The following is a 19046-nucleotide window of genomic DNA, read 5'->3' on the forward strand; positions in this document are numbered from 1 at the left end:
TTGTTACTTGAAGATTTTTGGTTTAAAAAAAAGGGCAAAATCTGCAGGTTGGAGTGTTAATCATCCGCTGTATTCTATCAGAAGCTCTTCTAATTCTGTCCCTTTCTTTGCTTGTTTCTGTACTGTCTGTCAAAAGAGCTGGGCAGGAAGAGATTTCTCCTGCTTGCTTGCACGTGCAGAGGGGGGTGTCTCCAGTTTTGCTGTGTACCTGTAAAGCCTCATTTGTGATACAGAAATAAATAACGTGTTTCCATCTCAATTCTCTCCCTATATACGGCAGTCTGTTTCCAGGCTGGTTTTACTTATGTTGTCTCAAGGTGGTTTCTTTGCATGGCCTCTTTGAGGTCAGATTTCTGCTCTAGACTTGAGGAACGTGTGGCAGTCAAGCTGACCTCTTCTGAGGTGTCCTGACACGGTGCCTCTCTGTGGTTGTGGCATTTCACTAATCATTTTGGTGCTCTGTTATGTTCCCTTAAGACAAGGAATCCAGAGGGTCTTCTGATCTGACTTAAAACCATAATCGATTTGTTATGAATGCTGAGTGCTGTGCTAATGAAGAGAGCGTGGAGGCTGAAGTCATCCGCCTAGCCCTCGTGCAGGAATAGCAGGGTGAGAGTAGTCTTAGCCCACGTCCATTTATTCTGACCCTACCAATACAGGGATACCCTTTACAGGTTAGATTTACTGGCTCACTAGCTCCTTCACCCTGGTTTGTGCCTGTCATTGGAAGGGCCGTTTGAATTGTGTGGCAAGGAGCATGTGTACTTGGCGAGCGGGGAGCCTGCGGTCAGCTCCCTGCCGAAGACCACTGCTGGGAAATGTGAGCTCAGAGCAGCCCCCAGTGACGTTGGCAGGATGCTGGGCAAAAATAAAGGACCGGTGCTTTAAGGCATGGAATAAACAAAGTGGAAAAAGGTCATATTCTTTGCTAAAGGAGTGGTTAAGAGCTTGGCGTAGTTTGGTTCTAAGATGGGACGTGCATTTGGGTCAGCATATGCAGAACTTGGCTGAAAATCATGAAAACTCTGCAGATCAGAACAAAAAGTGCAAATAGACTTGTCAAGGGAAAAAAATTCCAAAAGTTTCGAACTGAAGAATTGCTCAGGTATTTAGAAAAACTGAAATTATTTACATTACCAGATCACATCACTCAGCGTGGTACATGATAACTGCTCAGTTGGATTATTTCCGCCACGAAAACTACATTCTCCAAGGAGAAAAATGTTTGTCCCTGCCACGACCTGAAGCACACTCTTGTACTCAGGCACAGGCATCTGTACAGAACTCATGGTCCCAGCCTGTGGCTGGATGTGTTTTTGCATCAAATCAAGGTTTTATTGCTGTGCGTAGCTCAGCTATGTAGAGTAAGGGTGCTGTATACAACTATGGAATCAGTGCTGTAAAAGTGCAACTAGGATGCTGTAGCAAAGGGAGCAAATTCACCCTGTTTTGGGGAGCTGGATAAATGCTTCTCTGTACCTAACCTCTGATGTAGTTGAGCAGGGCGGGAGCAGCGAAGCCCTCATTAGTTGCTGTGAAGTTTTAAAGTGAGCATCTCCAGGGACAGGTTTTCTCTCCACACCCCTCTTCTCTTTCTTCTTATTCCTCAAAAAAGCAAATAAACACTCTGAGATTGTGGCTGTGCTGCTCGCTGGGTGTATCAAGCACATTTATTTAAGGCCAGGCACTGTGGAGAAAGCCCAGGGCCAGGGGGAATAGATTTCCCTTTGCTGTAAGGGGATACTTCGTGAGCAGTCTTGGAGATATAAGTTACGTAAAGCACGTTTGGGGATGAGGCTGTGGTACCGGTAACGCTCCCATTGGGTTCGAAGCACTCCGAACCGTGACCTGACTCCTGCCACAGCTCCTGCTTGCAGCACCATCTCTGCAGCACCTTCCCTGGATGCGTTACGGAGTGAAACGGTTGTGGGTGTGCAGAAGATGGACACTTATTGAAGATGATTTGAAATGTTTGGGAGACTGTGGAAGAGTCAGAACACGGCAGAGGCAATTCCAGATGTCAGTGGTGGATGCAGCTCCCCTGCTGTAGAGGCCCCACCTGGTATTTCGGGTGGCACATACACAAAAGAGGCAGGCACGGGTATAATGGAGACAGACGATTTAGTCAAATTTGCAGGAAAGAGGTATCCTTGGACTTTGCTAGCAATTTGTGTCAGAATCAGAAAAAACCATACGGGCTTCTAGGCAGGCAGAAGCTGGGTGGAGTGAGAGCTTCAGGATCTCTTTCTTTTGGCAGGAGTACACAGGTTTCTGGCTTAATCACTCTGAACAAAATCAGCTGTGTGTACTTTGCCTTCCACAAAACCAGGCTGCCTCAAGAAAAACAGTTTCCTGGATCTGTAATCTAAGCTGGCGTTTCTCAGCACTTTCTCAGTGCTGGCTCCAGGAATGGGTTTTTCCAAACTCTGCTTGCACGGACTTGTTATTTGGATGACCGTTCTCCACAGTTGGAGCCTGGTATGCTGTAGCATTTTGGATGCTGAAAATGAGAAGGGGAAGTGAATAAGGCTGTGAATACGATGCCAGTGGATGCTTGAGAAGGATTAAACAAATAGCTATCAACTGCTGTGATACTCGTTTATCTTCAGGTACGACGTCAGTTTTTGCCAGCTTTGATTTAATAGGGCCTCTTTGGCTGAATGGCCAGCATCGTAGATCTTCGATTTTAGCTAAATATTTATTTTGTGTAGCATCTGTAGGCTTTGTGAATAACGTGAGAAATGTGTATAACTGTCCATTTTGCTTTTCAGTGAAGTTGCTGTTTTGTAGCACTGAGTGCTGTTGTTGAAATCTAGAGTAATTACATTCTGCTGTTGTAAAAGTTGGTGTGTAGGAGTAAATTTTAATCTTTTGTACTCATATCCTTGCAGTATTTTCTTTTTAAACATGCTTTTTATCACGTCAGGATAAAAATTTGAGTGTATGCTCATAGTCAGCAGTCTCTAAACAGATAAGAACAAGCTGAAATATTTTGCTAAGATCCCATGGTGTAAAATGAGACTTAAACACACGTGTATGTGACCGGTTTAGTTAAATGTGGGGAAATTATTCAATTAAGACACAGAAACTACATTATACGTTTGTGTAATTAATTTTAGAAGAACAACCTAGACCTGATTTGAAGTATGAAGTGTTATAAACAGCTGAGGATCCTAGTAGGTGGATCTCAACTTGCTGTACTCTTAAGAAAGGCATGATCACTTGGTTGAACTTAAGACCAGGGATGTTTATTTTGCTGAGTAAAAGACTTCTCCTAGATTACCAGGTTAGCTCTGGTGTCTTAGTAGAAGTAGGACTCTGTTCGTTTGTGCTAAAAAGTGACTTCTATCCCACTGCAATAGTAAGTAGTTCAAAATCCAAGCAGAAAAGAGTTGACAGCCATATCATCTTTAAACAAAGCCAGGTGGAACACAGCTTAAAACGTATAGCCAGGGCTGAACACTGTTTTGGATGATCCTTTGTTTCACTTTGCTTAAATAGCAGGCAGAGCTGTTGAGAGTTCCTCAAAGCTTTTGTCTTTTTTTGTTTTGTTGCTTGTGTTTTCATGAATTACAATGCAGCTGTTACTGATATAATGACCTACTTTATTTCTTGAAGAGCCTGAAGTTGTTTACTCAGTGAGGTTTGCACTGGAAATGCACCCAGATGGTGCAGTTGGGTCGAGCCCTTTCCCACCTGCTGCCAGAGCTGGAGGGTGCACAGTGAGGGTTGCAGGAGGATTTCCTCCTGCGTGAGTGACTTGAAAGTAATTAGAAGCCAGTTTTACCTCTGCATCCAGTTTCATATCTAGTATGTGCCATTGAGGGTGGCTATCAAACATCGTATGTTAGAAACAGTCTTAATCTGTGCCCTTATATTGTCTGGTGCTTCCTAAAGCCTGATTTGCAGGAGTGCTCAGTGCTCCCAGTAGCTGTTGAAATCAATGAAAGCTGTGCTTCATTAGGTAAAGTGCTCTGCAGAGCTAAGTTCTTTGAAAAATCAAATCCGGGGTGCTTCCTAATGGGTGATAAATTAGCAGACATTTTTGACCTGGACATGTTAAGGCCGTGGGCTCCACCTATAAAACGGGAATGGTGCAATACCTTCATCTGGCTAAAGGGTCATAAAATAAATCAGTAGTATTTGCTGGGCATCTGATACGGCAGTGAGGGGCTGTATAAAAGGGCCTTGAGGAAATTAATAACCGTGCATTCGGAGGAGGGTTTGAATGGAGTGTGTGTAAACAAGTTTTAGATCCACATGTTGGAAAAAAAGGCAGAAACAAAATCCTGAGTGGCTGCTCATTAACTGAACACCTTCCATTCTGCACGGGGAAATAATAGCACTCGGTCATGTAATTAAAGATTGTATCATACTGCATACATACAAGAGGGCTGAATGAAGGTGGTGGTTGCAGCCTTAATCCTGGCCTTTCATAACTTCCAAGTCCTTGACTTGGTAACCTCAATAACGTTGCTTTAATGTAGCCTTTTTGTGTGTAATTTAAATCAGCAGCACCTGAAAAGGAACCTTCTGTTTATCAATGATATTGTTAACAAATGATTTTGGGATGGCGAATCAAAGCAATCTCTTTGCTACAGAAGCTCTTTTATAAAACATATCTCAAGCAGACAGCAACTTGCTTTTCTATTGTTTTGCCTTCATCTGTAATCACCATGTACAGTCCTGCAGCCTGGTGCAGCGTTTCATCTTCCGTCTGTTGCACAACCTTTTTTTTGCACAACGCTGAACCACTTTGTTTTCAGATTTGGGAGATGCAGGAGGCAATGGATTGTAATTTCATGAAAGCAAAGCAAACAAACAAAACAAGATGAAACCTTTCTGCAGAGGTCTAGCAACTTGAAGAAATTGCTGGGATTAGTGAATGGGCTGCTCTGCCCAGAGTGGTTGACGTCGTGGCTCTCTTCACTGATCCACATGTCCTAAAATACCATAATTTCCACTCTCTGAGAGTCCGTTTCTCTTTTGCACAACACTTTATACTTGCCTTCCTTTCTCCCTGGTGGTGTTTTAAGAGTTTTTGCAATTTATTTCCCCCGAAATAAATGCTTTTGAGGAACTATTTGTGCATTCAGAAGAAGGCACAGTGTGTTTAGCTATCTTACCTGGAGGGAAATGAATGACTGTTCTAAACATCTTGTTTTATTTTCCGATTTTGAAAGATTGCAGGGACCAGTTATTGCCTTGTTTTCAGACCTCTACGTCTTGTTGCTGCCAGAAGTAAAATGACGAAATACAAAGTTAGAGAGGGGGCGTTGAAGTCTTTAAGACATTTCCATCCATCAGCTTTAAAAGTCCTCTCCAAATGTAATAGAAGGCACCGTATGAGTTGGTGAGGACCGCCAAGATCTGTGGGCAGGTTTGGTAGCTCTCTGCCTGGCTTCGTTTCCCGTTCCTGAGGGGTTTTGTGGCTCAGGTTGTGCAGCTGTGTGCTGCTGCTGTCAGCAGCTGGCGGTACCGCTGCGAGCCGAGCTGCAGGACTTCACTCAGCTGCAGGCATAGCCCTCTTCACTGCTTGCAAACTAAACTTCTGTACCACATTTTCTCAGCAAATATAGAGGTGCTGCTTTGGTTCTGTGCACTGGTTCTGGTTCCTTCTGCTGTTGGACGAGGCACCTTCTGAGTTGCCAATGATGAGTGCTGGTGTCAGGCTTGTAGGGTCTGAATAGTGCTCGGGGGCAGACTGATAGGCTCAAGGTGGTTTTCTGAACTACTTGTATTGAAGGGAACATTGACATCTTGTGACTGTATAATATTTTGTGTATAATTTTTTGTGTTTAAGAGAAGACTCTTCTTTCATTGTACCTAACTTTATTACTGGAATGAAGCATAAACTGTTAGGCTCAGGCACAAAACTGTTGTGGACTAGCAAGAACCTGGGGAACAAAGAATTGGAAGATGGTGTTGTAGCCTTATTACTTATTATAACTGGCTACAACCAGTAAAAAAGTATTACTTATTATACTAGCTCTGCACAGCAATCGACTTGTAGGAGAAAAAAAATTAATAAAATTAATACCTGGTGTCATGTTCAGCGTGAAAGTAAGTTCTTGCACCACTGGGATCAGACAGGCAGGCCGTAGCGATGACTTAGGACAGCTGAGGCTTGAAATCCCCAAACAGTGCCTGAAATTTTCACCCAGAGAAGTGCCTGCGGGGCGTTTGTTACACAGTGCACTCACAACGTTGCTCTTGATCAAGCATTCCTACAGGAAAATGCTCTGATGAGGGGTGGAACGGGGCTTCTGGTGTCCACATGTATTTTTATTTATTTATTTTTGAGTATTCGTCAGAGGGAAGGGGCCAGGAGGAGGGGGCAGCTCGCACTGGGCTGGCTCTCGGTGAGATTTGTGGGAGCGAAGGGTGTCCCCATGAAGCGGAGCGAAGCACTGCTCAGCTGCCACTGAGGATCTGGTGTGTAATTAATAAGCTGTCATGTGCACAGGAGGAAGATGGACTCTCCCGAAATAAATAAGGCAAAGCTGCCTGAAAGCTTAACAATTGATGAGAATGCAGCGTGTCCTTCAAGCCTCCTACCTCTGGAAATTATCTGATGTACCCAAGGAGGCTGCTTCTCCTCCCTGCACCGAATGCAGGGCTTGGATTGAAATTGTTAATATTAATTGGGGCGGAGATGATTGCGGTGCCACCCCACCAGGCTTCGGCAGCTCTGCTGCTCGCCGACATCGCAGCAGGAGCCCTTCAGCACGGGCGGCTCTCTGCTGCGGCACGTACAGTGGCATCGGGCTGATTAATGTGCCCAATAGAAGGAAAACAAATGGATTTTTTTTTTTAAAGATTATACGGTACATTCATAAATATTAATGCACTTTTTTATGGAATTGTATGTAATTACATATTTATACATTTAAGTCACCTTCTTGATACACTTAAGGCACTTTGCTGATGAAAGATATCTCTGAGTAAGATGGTTTTAAACCATGCCTAATATGTTTGTATGATTTATTTAATAATGTGTGGGTTTGTGTGCTGGGAGAAGAGGAGGAAAACCTACATTAAAGTTGGAATGTGCCGTTCACAGGGCATGCTGCTTAGCTTGAATCAGCTCTGTGGGTAGCTGCTGAGAAATACGTCTCGACATGAAATATTACTACATCTCCTTATCTATGTAGATAAGGTCTGTGCAGTCCTGTCACCTTAGAGTAATTACAGCTTATTACTCTAATCATGATGATGCCTGAAGTCCGTAATTAAGATTGTGCTGGCTAATGTACTAGCACACGGCATGGTACAGCTATTGTCCTGTCTAAACAACAGAAAGATAAAAATTGGATGAGGGAGAAAGGGCAGAAAGTGGGGAAGTGATTTATGCAGGGCCGCCCTCCCAGCCAAGCACTGCCTCTGCTGAACCTGCCTCTGAGAGGGCAGAACCCACCGGGGCCGATCCTTGTCCTCCTTCGTGCCCTCAGGCGTGGGGATCAGCCGGAGTGCTATTGGGCTCATTCCTGTGCCTCCTATCCGCCTGTCTCTAAGCTTCTATTCAGTTGTGGTCCAGTCTCCAGCTGAAGAACTGGGGGGAGATATATCTATATAGTACTTTTTTTTAGGCACTAAATCGTGTATCTGTTGCAAGCAATGAGAGGCTCTAAGCTTACAATTCAATAATACGAGGTTTTGACCCTGTAATTTTCTCTGCAGAAATGTCAGCTGGTGAAAAGCAGCTGGCAGTTCTGGAGGAACTTGGTTGTCTAAACACCAGTCTCTGTCTAAATTTCATAGTAAAGCCATCCGCCAAAGTATTTACAGCCAGTTTTCAGGATTTGCAGAATGGGGAGCTTTGTGTTTTCAGAGCTCCCTTTCTTCCCTTTAGCCGTGAGCGGAGCAGGCATCTTATTTTCTGGAGATTTCTGCCAATTGTTCCTTCTGACTTGGAAGTTGCATTTTCATAGAGATTGCAGAAGGCTTTGTGACGTCGGTGTTGCTCGTCTTTGTTGCAGGTGTATATCCTGATTTGCTCATCCCAATTCTTACATGAGCCAAACTTTGCTTTAGTTTTATGTGAACTATCATGAAACTTTATGAAATCATTGGTGGGGTTGGCTGCAACATGGGAGTCTTATGGAAAGGTTATCGTAGATATGCCTGTAGTCTTCCGCAAAGTTTGACCCATTTTGCACCCTTTGTAAAGCTAATGGGAGCTAGTAATTTCTTGATGGCAGTGTTATCCCCATTAGACATTTTATAAGCTTCTGGAAACCTGCCACTGTTTCATTTAGATCCATAGCTGCAGGAAAAAATAATAATCCACAAAAGCTATTTAATCATTACAGGGAATATATATTTTTATATGTATATTTTTTATTTTTTTCACAGATTCTTTTCTTTCTTTCTTTTTACTCCTTCAACCTTTCACATTTAAAGTGAATCCTTTTAATAGCATTTCTGTCTTGCAATATGAGCTATGTTTGAACAGAAGTCCTGTGCTGGTATAATGTGCTATTCATAAAGCACTGGATTTTTTGATACTGATCTGAAGAAAATAATCATAGCAGCGCAGTGATAATTATCTTTAGGCGTGTATGTGTTCTCTGATAAAATACCTCCTTGTTTCAATGTGGAGCACTGGACAAGATGTAATCCCAGTGCTTTTTTCTGCCTGGAAGTTGCTGTGTGGGAAGGGCAGCATCCCTCACTTTTTTTAAGGGATGTGGTTTAGTGGTAGGTACTGGGGGGGGGGGGGGGATAGTTGGACCAGATGATCTTGGAGGTCTTTTCCAACCTCAATGATTTTGTGATGCTATGATTCATGTTACATCGCAGCAGGACGGGGCTGAGCACCATCTGGGTGAGGTGCTCCATGCCGGCTGCGCCGGAGGTCAGCGGCTCCACGTAGCTGCTGTTGCTGCTCTTTTGATGAAGAATTGGAGAAATCAGTACTGCAGGGTGTGAGAACTTGTCTTGATGCATGGAGGGCGGGTATGTAAATGTAGAACCTTTCTAGGAAGGGAGACAGGAGGAGTGCTCCAAAAAGTCACTCTTCTGTTGTTATTTTGGCTTGGGCTTGTGCAGCAGGATCTCCTACCCTGTGCATAGTACTGATCCCTTTTTAATAGCCGGAGCAACTGAGAAGAGACACAGCGTTCTGGAAGTACTGATCCTGCTTTATACCTACGGATACTAGAGATCATTTATGAACTTGGATAAGGCTCCTAATTTTTCTGTTATGAATAACACTGTGAAGAAAAGCTTAGGATATTTCCCATGGTGTTTTGGGCAAAGAAAAGTTAGAATGAGAGTCTTACAGCTTCTGTTCCTTACTCCCGTTAATGCTTGTAAAATTATTCTTTTTATCTACTATCAAATTTGAACATTGACTGTCTTCAGTTTAATTAATCATCTCACTGGTTTTAGTTATGAATTTTGTGAAGCTCTTGTGCATTTGGGGAGCATTCTTTAATTAAAGTCAAACTGATTTTTGCTCTTAGGCATGCTTTTTTTTTTTTTTTTCCATGGAAATATGGCATAATTTGAATTATATTCTCATGAACCTGAGTCTCTATGTGACACAGTGACCAATCAACTAATTTCTTTCTCCCAGCTTGTCCTGCTCTCAGGTATAATATTAAGTGACAATGAACGGAAGGATGGAGGCTTATAAGATCCCACAGTACTTTATGGTAGGATACGGAGAGTTTTAGTCAAAGCTGCCAGGCATGTTAGTAGAGAATACTTACAGTATTAGGCTTTTTAAACAATATGTCAGTAAGTAGGAATACTCTAGTATTGTTGAAGTTCTTGGAGTAAATGGGATTCAGCAGATTGTATTCATTAAATGCCCAGTTTGTGTTGTAATTTCCACATTTCCAGTACATTCTAATTCTTCTCTCCCAAGGACCCGTCAGCCTCCAGTTCTTCTGTTTTCCTCTGCCATTGATTTGTGTTATTGGAAAACTTGTTTTCAAGTAACGTTTATTTAAAACAACAACAAAAGAATTCAGTGTTGCAGGGTATCAGTAAGAAAATACAGTAACTGTAGGCTAAGTGACAAAACTTGTGCTTTTTGTAGACTGACATTGATTCTGGAGTTGAAAGAAAGGTCAGTTACAAAGTTTTCAAATACAAACATGAGGGTTTTTTTTTTTTTTTTTTTTTTTTTTTTTTTTTTCCTGAGATTTGGAAGCCTTCTGCTTAGGTCAGGCTTGAGGAAAAGTCCACTGAAGTCAATTGAGATTCATTGGCTCTAAAATGGGCTTTAGGTCAGCTCTGCCATGTCCTGTCAAATACAAGAAATAAGTCAAAAGAAATGTGAAAGGCCATGGCTTGTTTAAATCAAAGGCAATTGTTAATTCAAACATTATAAACATATGCTGTCTTCTAAATGCAAGCTCACTTGATGCATGAGATGCCTGAGAGTTATAAGGTTCATGGTATGAAACCTAAAGGAGTACGTGTCTGTGCACTCAATATTACAGATCTTATTTAGTGTGTGGCTATCTTTTGATTACCTGGGCACCAGCGAAGACTTTTTTTCGTTTTCTGGTGTTTGTTGCATTGCCTTGAAAGTGCTTAGATAGTCACCTGGAAATTGCTGCCTCAAGCTGCTGTGAAAAGGTGCGGAGCCATATCTTAATCACTGTGTTTTTCTTCTCTTCCTTCCCCTGTTCCCTCCCTCTGCAGAAGGATGTAGCTCTGAAGCCTCAGGAACGTGTGGAGAAGCGACAGAATCCTCTAGCCAAGAAGAAACGGGAAGCACTTACCAATGGGCTGTCGTACCTGCCGAAAAAGAACAGACTTCACCACCACCAGTACAGCTCCGACCGAGAAAATGATCGTAATCTTTGTCAGCACCTTGGGAAAAGGAAGAAATTACCGAAGGGCCTCAGACAGGTGGGAGAGAAGTTATCTGTTGCAGGGAGGGAGGGCTTTGACTGTTGGCCCATGGTATGTAGAAGTGGATTTCTCGTTTTGTGGGATTGCTGGTTTGTTTTGACCCCTTCAAAGTTGTTGTGCTGTTTGGCTCTCAGGTGCCACATTGTGCTAACTCCTGGTACAGGAAGAGATTAACCAAGCGGGAAAGAAAGCGGCTTGTTGATGGTAGAGCTGAGCTGATTAATGAATGCCCAAAGGTTGGAAAGGGCTTCACATAGGCTGGTTGCGAGACTGTCAGGGCAAACAAATGTGGAGTGTGTGCCATGTTGCTGTGCCAGCTCTGTGCTATAAATATGCCTTCTTGTCTTTAGTCTATGCACACAGAAGGATACAACCCTCTCTGAACATCAAGGGCAAGGTGAAAGAATTGTGAGACGGGCAGCTGTTAATTAAGACAAAACTCTAAGGCTGATTACAGGTGCAAGGAGCTCATTTGTAGGATGTCAGTGGTACCAGTGTGAGATCTTTTGGGTTACTAATCACCCACCTGTAAGCAAGAACTTCCTGCCTTCCCAACACTGGCAATATCTGACAGCTATAGCTGAGGTATATGTGTGACAAATGGGCATGCAACATCCATGATTACAAAGCTTGATACTGGAAATTTTGGTCTCAGCATTGTGTTTCTTATGCTCTTTTTTTTTTTTTTTTTAAGAAAAAAAAAAAAGAAAAAAATGTGTGGCAAATTTAATTCCTCTGAGAATAATTGTCATGTTTTGCTTTTTTGATGAGTAAATATTGATATCTCTTGTGTATTGGTTATATACAGAAGACTAAATTAGAGCTTGGGCATTTTAAGCATAGCGTGTTCCTGTATGGTCATTTGGCTCATTGTCTGCAAAACTGAAGTCTAAAGTAACAATAAAGAGGCCACCTTTGGCCTAAATTTGAATGATATCAATGGGTCTTCATCCAAAATTTATGCATTTAATGGAGATAGTTGATACTCTTTGAATGAATCTTCATCTTTGGTAGGTGAAAGCCAAACATTGCTTTGCAGAGAAATTTATAGACAATAGTGACAATTCACTGCTTCTCTTTGTGTGAGTGCAAGGAAATGGAAAAAACTTTGAGAAGGATGAGTTCGTTGACTTACGTTCAACTTTGATAATCAGTTACAGAAGCTGGTAAAAGGTTTTTCAGATTTTTAAGCTTATTGTGCATATAAAGTAAAACAATAGATTATAGTGAACTTCAGCTGTGCAAGCACATTGTAAAATGTCTATTCTATGCTCCCACTCCTGTAAAAGATATTTCTGCTAATTTTATTTTGTATTTCTAAGGGATGTTGGGAAATTGTTGTAGAGATTTGATGCAATGGCTATAAGTAGTTACTGAAGGTTGCTCTATTTCCTTGTCTGTTTTCTGTGTTCACCTACACCTCCTTCACTCTGTTCCTTTTCAGTATGTCAAATGGTAAATATATCTGCTTTGTGTAGTAGGAACTGGCCTTCGGAAAAGCTGACTTTTTGCACTATTTGATTCCCCTGGCATAGCCTACTGTCAGGTGAAACCTTTCTGCCTGGTACTTAAGCAATGAAGGAATCAGCCAAGCTGCTGATGGAGGTTATTTGTGAGGTTATGTTTTTAAGAATAAATATACGCTGGCTTGGAAGGTATTGAGTTGACAAATGTCATGGAAAATGGTTTTCCTTTTAGCTGATAAATCTGAGTACTCTGCTTAATTCCTGAGGGATAAGGCTGAAAGGAAATAAAATATCTTGTTCAATATAAACTTAATACGTTTGGTAGGGGTACAGCTCCTTAGATAAGAACATTTTAGTCTCTCAAACAGTTTAGGTGCTGACAAATCCAAATGGCTTTGGCACTTAGACTCAGGGAAAAAAGATGTCATGGGAAAGACCATAAAGCTTATTTGAAAAGACACACCCACAACCTTTATATATATTTATGGTAAGTATTTTCTGTCTTTTCTTTAAAGACACCTGGCAGAGACCCTGAGAAAAGAGGAGGAGCATGATGAGTTCTGATAATGATTTATCTCCTCTGATCATGTAACATCTTTCCTCTGAGAATGACTCTCAGCCATGTTCTTGCTTGGAAGTAAAGTTGCTTGTCAAGGTTGTCAGATGAGAACTAGTCAAGAACTGGACCCTCTGCTGTTTTGTGCTTGGCAAAGTAGGAAGGTCTAAAGCCAATCTAAATTTAGTAAACTTCTGGATATATATGGGAACTTTGCCATAGTAAGGCTCTGTATTTTAGATGTAAGCAATGTATCTTGCTCCTGTTGTCCCCAGAGAAATCCCGAATTGTCACATGTGAGCATTAGGCTTGTGTAGCAGGATGTAATCTGTGCCGTAACTTGCATTCCTGTGGTGGCACGCAGCCTGGGCTGTGGTCTGTCCCTGTTGGGGAACATTTTATACCTGGAGATCTTGTTTGTCATTCTACCAATAGTTAACAGTTCTGTCTGATACGCCTTTCTGTGAAATCTGTTATCTGCTGGCAGTAACTCTCAGATGCAGGATTTACAGTAAGAAGCTCTCTCATCAAACAGGTTTAGTTTAAGTCGGCTACTGGAAGGACTGTTAATTAGTTTTCAGAAAAAACCCTTGCAGTATTCATGCAGGTATTTATCCAGCTATGCTGAAATGCCTACAGGTTTATTGAGATCCAGAAAATGTGAAACTATAGGTTAATTAAGGCTCGTATTTTACTAGAAAGAAGACTTTTGAACTCTGCTTTGTGAGCTTTTATAAATGTACGTATCAAATACCTCAAGGAAATTTTAGTTGGTGTTAAGCAAACATAAGACTCATCAGAATATTTCTCCAGCATTTTCAATTTAATTTCCTTTACATTAATTGGTAGATGGCATGTTATTATGTATTTTCTTTTTTAAAAAAAATCACGTGGAAACATTATAGCGAACATTTTTAAATTAGAAAAAGGGTGGCACAAAATTTTAATGTTTTTTAATGTGGTGTTGTTCCTCAAGGTTGGAGCAGAATGGGCTGTGCTCAGAAACACTGAATGTGGTTGTGGCAGACGAGATGAGTGTTTTGATAGTGGGAGGGAAGGATTGGTTTTCTGTGTTTTAGAAAGAAGAAAAGACACTGACTTGCTGCCTCTGCCATTTCATCTGTTGCTTTTTTTATCACCTCTGCAGGGAGATTCATATACCTTGTTGTGGAAGAGGATTGTTTTTTGGCCTGTGCTTGTACATCAGTGATCAGCGCGCAGGGCCAATGGTGCATTAGCTGGTTTATGTACGAGTTTTACATAGGAGACCAATGCTGTGAGGCTTTACCATAAATGGTGGAATCCCAAACCACTTTCAGAGGGTTGAGTCCCTATCCCAGACGTTGTGTGAGCACAAGGAAGGAGATGGGCTGGTGGGGAGGGGCAGAAAATGAATAAAGGCAGGAAAAGCGGTGATGGGGAGATGATGATTTAAGAGGTAGATTTCAATGAGATAAGGGAAGATGAGAAGAACAGCAGCAGAAGACCCATGTATTTCTGAATCTGACAGTCATCAGCTACAAGCGTTATGAACTGTGCATTAGCGTTAACCTGGTAGTCCATTACATAAATCAATTAAAGGGGAGAGAGGGAGGGAAGTATTGAAGCTTTTCCTTCTCAGAATCAAGTCCAAGATGCCTTTGGCAGTCTGGCCCTGAATCTATACATCTGAAGTTTGAGACTGCTGAGGCTTGATGGCTGATCTGGATGGCAGCTCTCCTCCTGTCCCCGCTGCCTGCAAACATTGTGTCGCTAATTGTTCCGGATTCAGTTGCAGCACACTTGTCCTCTGGTGCCCGTGCGCTTCAGTAGTGCAGCGAACCCCTGGTGCTGAGGGTGAAACGGGCATTGCGTGAGCCACATCTAATCACGCGTGCGGTCAGGAATGGCTTTTGCACGTCCTTAGACAAGCCTGTACATGGCAGGTAATGAGTGCGAAGCGGGAGGTGGGTGCGAGCGGTGCGGTTTGTGGCGACACTGGTCGGGAGCTGAGCAGATGGGTTTGATTGTCACCGGCAGCGCGATTCCAGGGAGAGCTGACTGTGGTGACAAGCGATTTACAATGTGCTATTTACAGTTTGGGTTTGCAGTCTCTCAATGACATCTGAGTGCTCTTTAGCAACTGCTTTCATTACTGCTTTTCTAAGAGCTGCTAATTGAAAATGAAATTGTGGGTGGGCTTTGGGAGTGAAATAGCAGCTACAAGTATTATAGGCAACCATGTAGAACTGTTTAATTTCTTTTGACTCCCAACTTGCAGCTTTGTGCAGCAGCAAGGGAAAAAACGCACGTACATTGGTACAGTTCGAGGTCAGATACCTTGGAAATACCATATAAAACATGCATGCACCCATAATGAGTGACAAAAGCTTGAGTCTCCATTTACACAGCTGCTGTGATTTGGGGTTACTTCGCCAGCAGCTGGTGGATTTAAGTGACTAAAACTGCTGAAGATCAGGAAAGAACCCAGACCTTGAAAATAACTCAGGTAGCACAGCAGAGGGGTTTGCAAGCTGGGCTGCATGCATTTGGGCTGGTTGGAGCTGAAGAAAATACTGTTACTGACGTGCAGGGCATGGGGTGCACACCCAAGGAGTGGTGTCAGCTCGGCATAAGGTCAGCAGCAGCCCTGCCTTGCAGAAGTGGGAACTGAGATGATGGTTTTTTTCCATCTTGTTTGTGAAGAGTGGTATTTTTTTTATTTCAAGCACCAGCACAGCCACTTTGAAATTACTAGGTTTGCTGTTTGTGTTGCAACCTACACAGCATGGTTTGATATGTGCAAGTGTTGCCAAAAGGTTGAAGAAACCGAAGCAAATGTCACAAGCCACAGGGTTTTGCAGGAGCGCTGTTCTAATGACACTTTGTCTGCAGAGCTTTGGTTTCGTGTCATTCAAGGGGAACGTTGATTTGGATTTGCCAATCTACCTTATTAAAGGCATTTCATTTGAAAATCTAACTATGAAATTATGGAAACAATCAAATTATAGAAAGGGTAATATTCTGGTAACTGTGCTTTGGAGCTGCATAGGCAGTGCGAGTGGATGGAACGATGTGGGAGGAGGTGCTCCTGTGATGAAGGGAAACGTAGAGCTGTTGAGAGCAGCCAAGGTGTTGCAGGATGGAAGAGGAGGAGCGTGGCTTTGGGGGGGGCTGGAGTGGGATTAAGGTGTGGGCTCAGCAGAGCTGTGCTTGGGCCCAGGCTAGTCAGTGTGGGTTTTCAGAGGGGTTTTACGGAGAACGTGCCCAGAGAGGTGCCTGTTGGGTGAGGTGACTCTGCCTGTGTCTGCTGGCTCAGCATTACCCAGCCCATCGTTGTGCTGGGATCAAACTGAGCGCTCCCTACCAGCCTGCAGCTCCGTCACCCTTGCAGGGATGTCGTGCTTTGCTTTGCCCGCGCTCAGTGTGTGGGTGTCTGCCTGAGAGGACGTGTGGGCCACAGCTCGGCTGCTGCTCTGTTTCCCCCTCGGAAACCTCTGTCGGCTCAAACAGCACTCAAAGTACAAGCGTTTTGTGATTCTCAGCTGCTGCTTGCTTCTGCTCAGAGGCCACACAAATCTCCAGCTGCACTTAACCCGCAGTCACTGCATCCAGCACATCATCTGTGAAGGCACCCAGCTGCTCGAAGGCGTCCAAACAACTTCTGAGCCCTGGTAAAATAGAAGTGAGCTCAGTGGGCGCAGAAAGGGTTGTTGGCCTCTGGAGAAAGGACTCAAAAATTGTGTTGCTTTGTGAGCCTGTTCAGCGCTGTGCCTCCCCCCAGGGTTAGTGAAGCTCCTGAAGAGGCCCCGTGGATTCCTTGAAAAAGCACACACGTGATGTGAGATCCAGGGCTGCTCACAAGACCGAGCGAGGGATGACAGGATGCTGCTAACATCTCCCGAGCGGCGCGATGAGCCGTGCTTCGTGGCACGCCGAAGCAAACACCTGCGCTCATTGATCAGCCGCTCCGAGGAGCTGCCACTTCACTAAAGATTTGCCTGCAGTGACGTGTCACAGGCATTGCCCCCCCTTATAATCACCAGTTTCACCTGCAATTTTTCAATAAGCTATTGAATTACACCTCTCTAAATGATACACTGCAAATCCAGCGGGTCCTAATTGCTAATGATGGTTCTGGAAGACTTTCATTTGACTGTAATTAGGTTTGCAAGCAATCAGCTGCCCTTATCAGAATTGAAAACACATATAATGTAAAATGCAGGCTGGTGGGAACAGAGCGTTTTCTTAAAAGGAGGAGGGAAGAGGAAGATGTTTTATTAGCAGAAGCTGTGACATATTTTAACACCTTGAAAACATCATGTGTGAAATTAATTCTGTTCAGTATTATACCATCTGGCAATGTTATTGTTCTGTATATATTGCTATGTAAAGTGCGCTTCCTTCATCTGGGTACGAGCTTGTGTTTGAAATAGTAATCGTGAGTCAAATTGATTACTAAGGATGTTATCCCTGCTAAATAGGTTAAAAATACACATTGGGAAATCCCATGGACTCAAAATGGCTTCTCTGTGGAGAGTTTCACTTGCAGGGCAGATACCTCTGGAAGAAAAGGCCCCTATTTTCCCCATGTGCATGAGTATCTGTGCCCAGAGGTGAGAGAAACTGTATCCCAGGGCTGTTTATTGAATCTGGATTAGAAAATGCTTGCATTTTTGACTCAGCCCTGTGATAATTGTTTAATAATACACTATTGTTTTGATCCTATCTGTATGCTCCTGCATTAAACATTCTGTTCAGGGCCTCTGGTGGGAGCTAACAAGCACGAGCTTCTTGCATCTTCAGGCTGTGGTGTAGGCACAGATAAGTGTATGCTTGAAGCCTGGCCGCAGTCTGGTGTCTGCCCATTCTGGCTGAAATATCAGTGGTTTGGTAGGGTGGATGGTCTCTAAAGCAAGACTTGGTTGTACGTGTTCATTCCTGATGTGGTCACAGGTGTAATTACTTGGAGAGTGTTACTCTAGATGGTAGAGCTTGTGCAGCTAAGGAGGGGTGTGAAAGACCTTAGGTCGTGTCTGGGAATAAGTGGTGGAATATTACTGTCTCCTATGTTCCTCTGAAGCCTGCACTGTGAGCTGATTGCACCTGGGATGTGGCAGAAGGGTTTCTCTGCTCATCTGCTTTCCTCTCCCATCGCAGTTGTGTTGCGGGTGATCAGGCTTGCAAGAAAATGAGCGATGTTGGCATGTTTTTATTTCTAATGCAAATTTTGCCACTGATTTGTGATCCATCCTGCTGCATCTCACTTTGTGTTTTGGCTCTGGCTTATGCAGCTGTGAAGCAGAGCTGCCAGGGGGACCTCACAGGGTGTGACTGGGTTGTCCCTGCGAGGTGGGGGCTTGGGGACAGGCTGTCCCCACCCTACTGCAGCCCAGGCAGTGCTGCCAGGAGAAGGAACCGCTTTGTGTACCACTCACTCCCCGCATTGAGTGTAGCAGGAACTCCCAGCAAATTCCAAACAGGGGAAAAAAAAAAAAAATTAGAAGCAGTGGCTTTTTAGGTTAACCTAATTATGTTAATCAATTAGGTATCTTGAGAATAATAGTGCAAAAAAGAAAAAAAAAAAAAAATTACTGTGCATGGAGCAGTTATTGTCTCCCAGGATTATCTTTTTCCTTTTAATGTCGGCACCCTACTTTAATTGAAAACTTAAATGATTATTAAATGTGCTGTATTGGGAAGTTAACCATATTTTAAATGTGTGATGCAATCAATTGCTGTCTTGAAAGTTCCTAAGCATGTTACCAAGAAGGAATTAAGCAAAAAATTAATTTTGACTGAGGCTGCTTGGAGATAAATTAGACTCTAGTTTAAGTGATGGTTGAATTTGTTATTTAGACAGTGTAATAAAGTGACCATATTGAATTAAAAAATATGTCTTACGGCATGTAGAAGGAAAAAAATATATATGTACACATACAGACACACTTGGTGTTATCTAAATAGCTTGAATCCAAGGCAAGGCTTCTGACCTGTAGATTTGCCTGCCTATTAACTGGAAGCACGGCAGTTCGTCCTGAGGTTGGTAGTGAAAAGAGCCAAGTGTTGAAGACATGTTGCTTATCTTCTTTTTCCCCACAAACTCTGTGCTCCCAGAGGGAGGAGATGTCAGAGTGACACACTTAATTGCAGTGCAAGCACTGGGGCCTAGG

General features: G+C 43.0%; 1 protein-coding gene across 6 annotated transcripts in view; it reads left to right on the top strand.

Annotated features, from left to right (window-relative positions):
• The window catches only part of AUTS2 (activator of transcription and developmental regulator AUTS2), a 757775-nt gene that overhangs the window by 183720 nt on the left and 555009 nt on the right, over positions 1-19046 (top strand). For all 6 annotated transcript variants that reach the window (XM_027445973.3, XM_027445975.3, XM_027445972.3 and 3 more), the window contains exon 2: positions 10660-10869. In XM_027445973.3, coding sequence (XP_027301774.1) covers positions 10660-10869 — 210 coding nt within the window. The remainder of the gene's footprint in view (positions 1-10659; positions 10870-19046) is intronic.

Source organism: Anas platyrhynchos, chromosome 20 (assembly GCF_047663525.1).
Source record: "Anas platyrhynchos isolate ZD024472 breed Pekin duck chromosome 20, IASCAAS_PekinDuck_T2T, whole genome shotgun sequence".
NCBI lineage: Eukaryota > Metazoa > Chordata > Aves > Anseriformes > Anatidae > Anas > Anas platyrhynchos.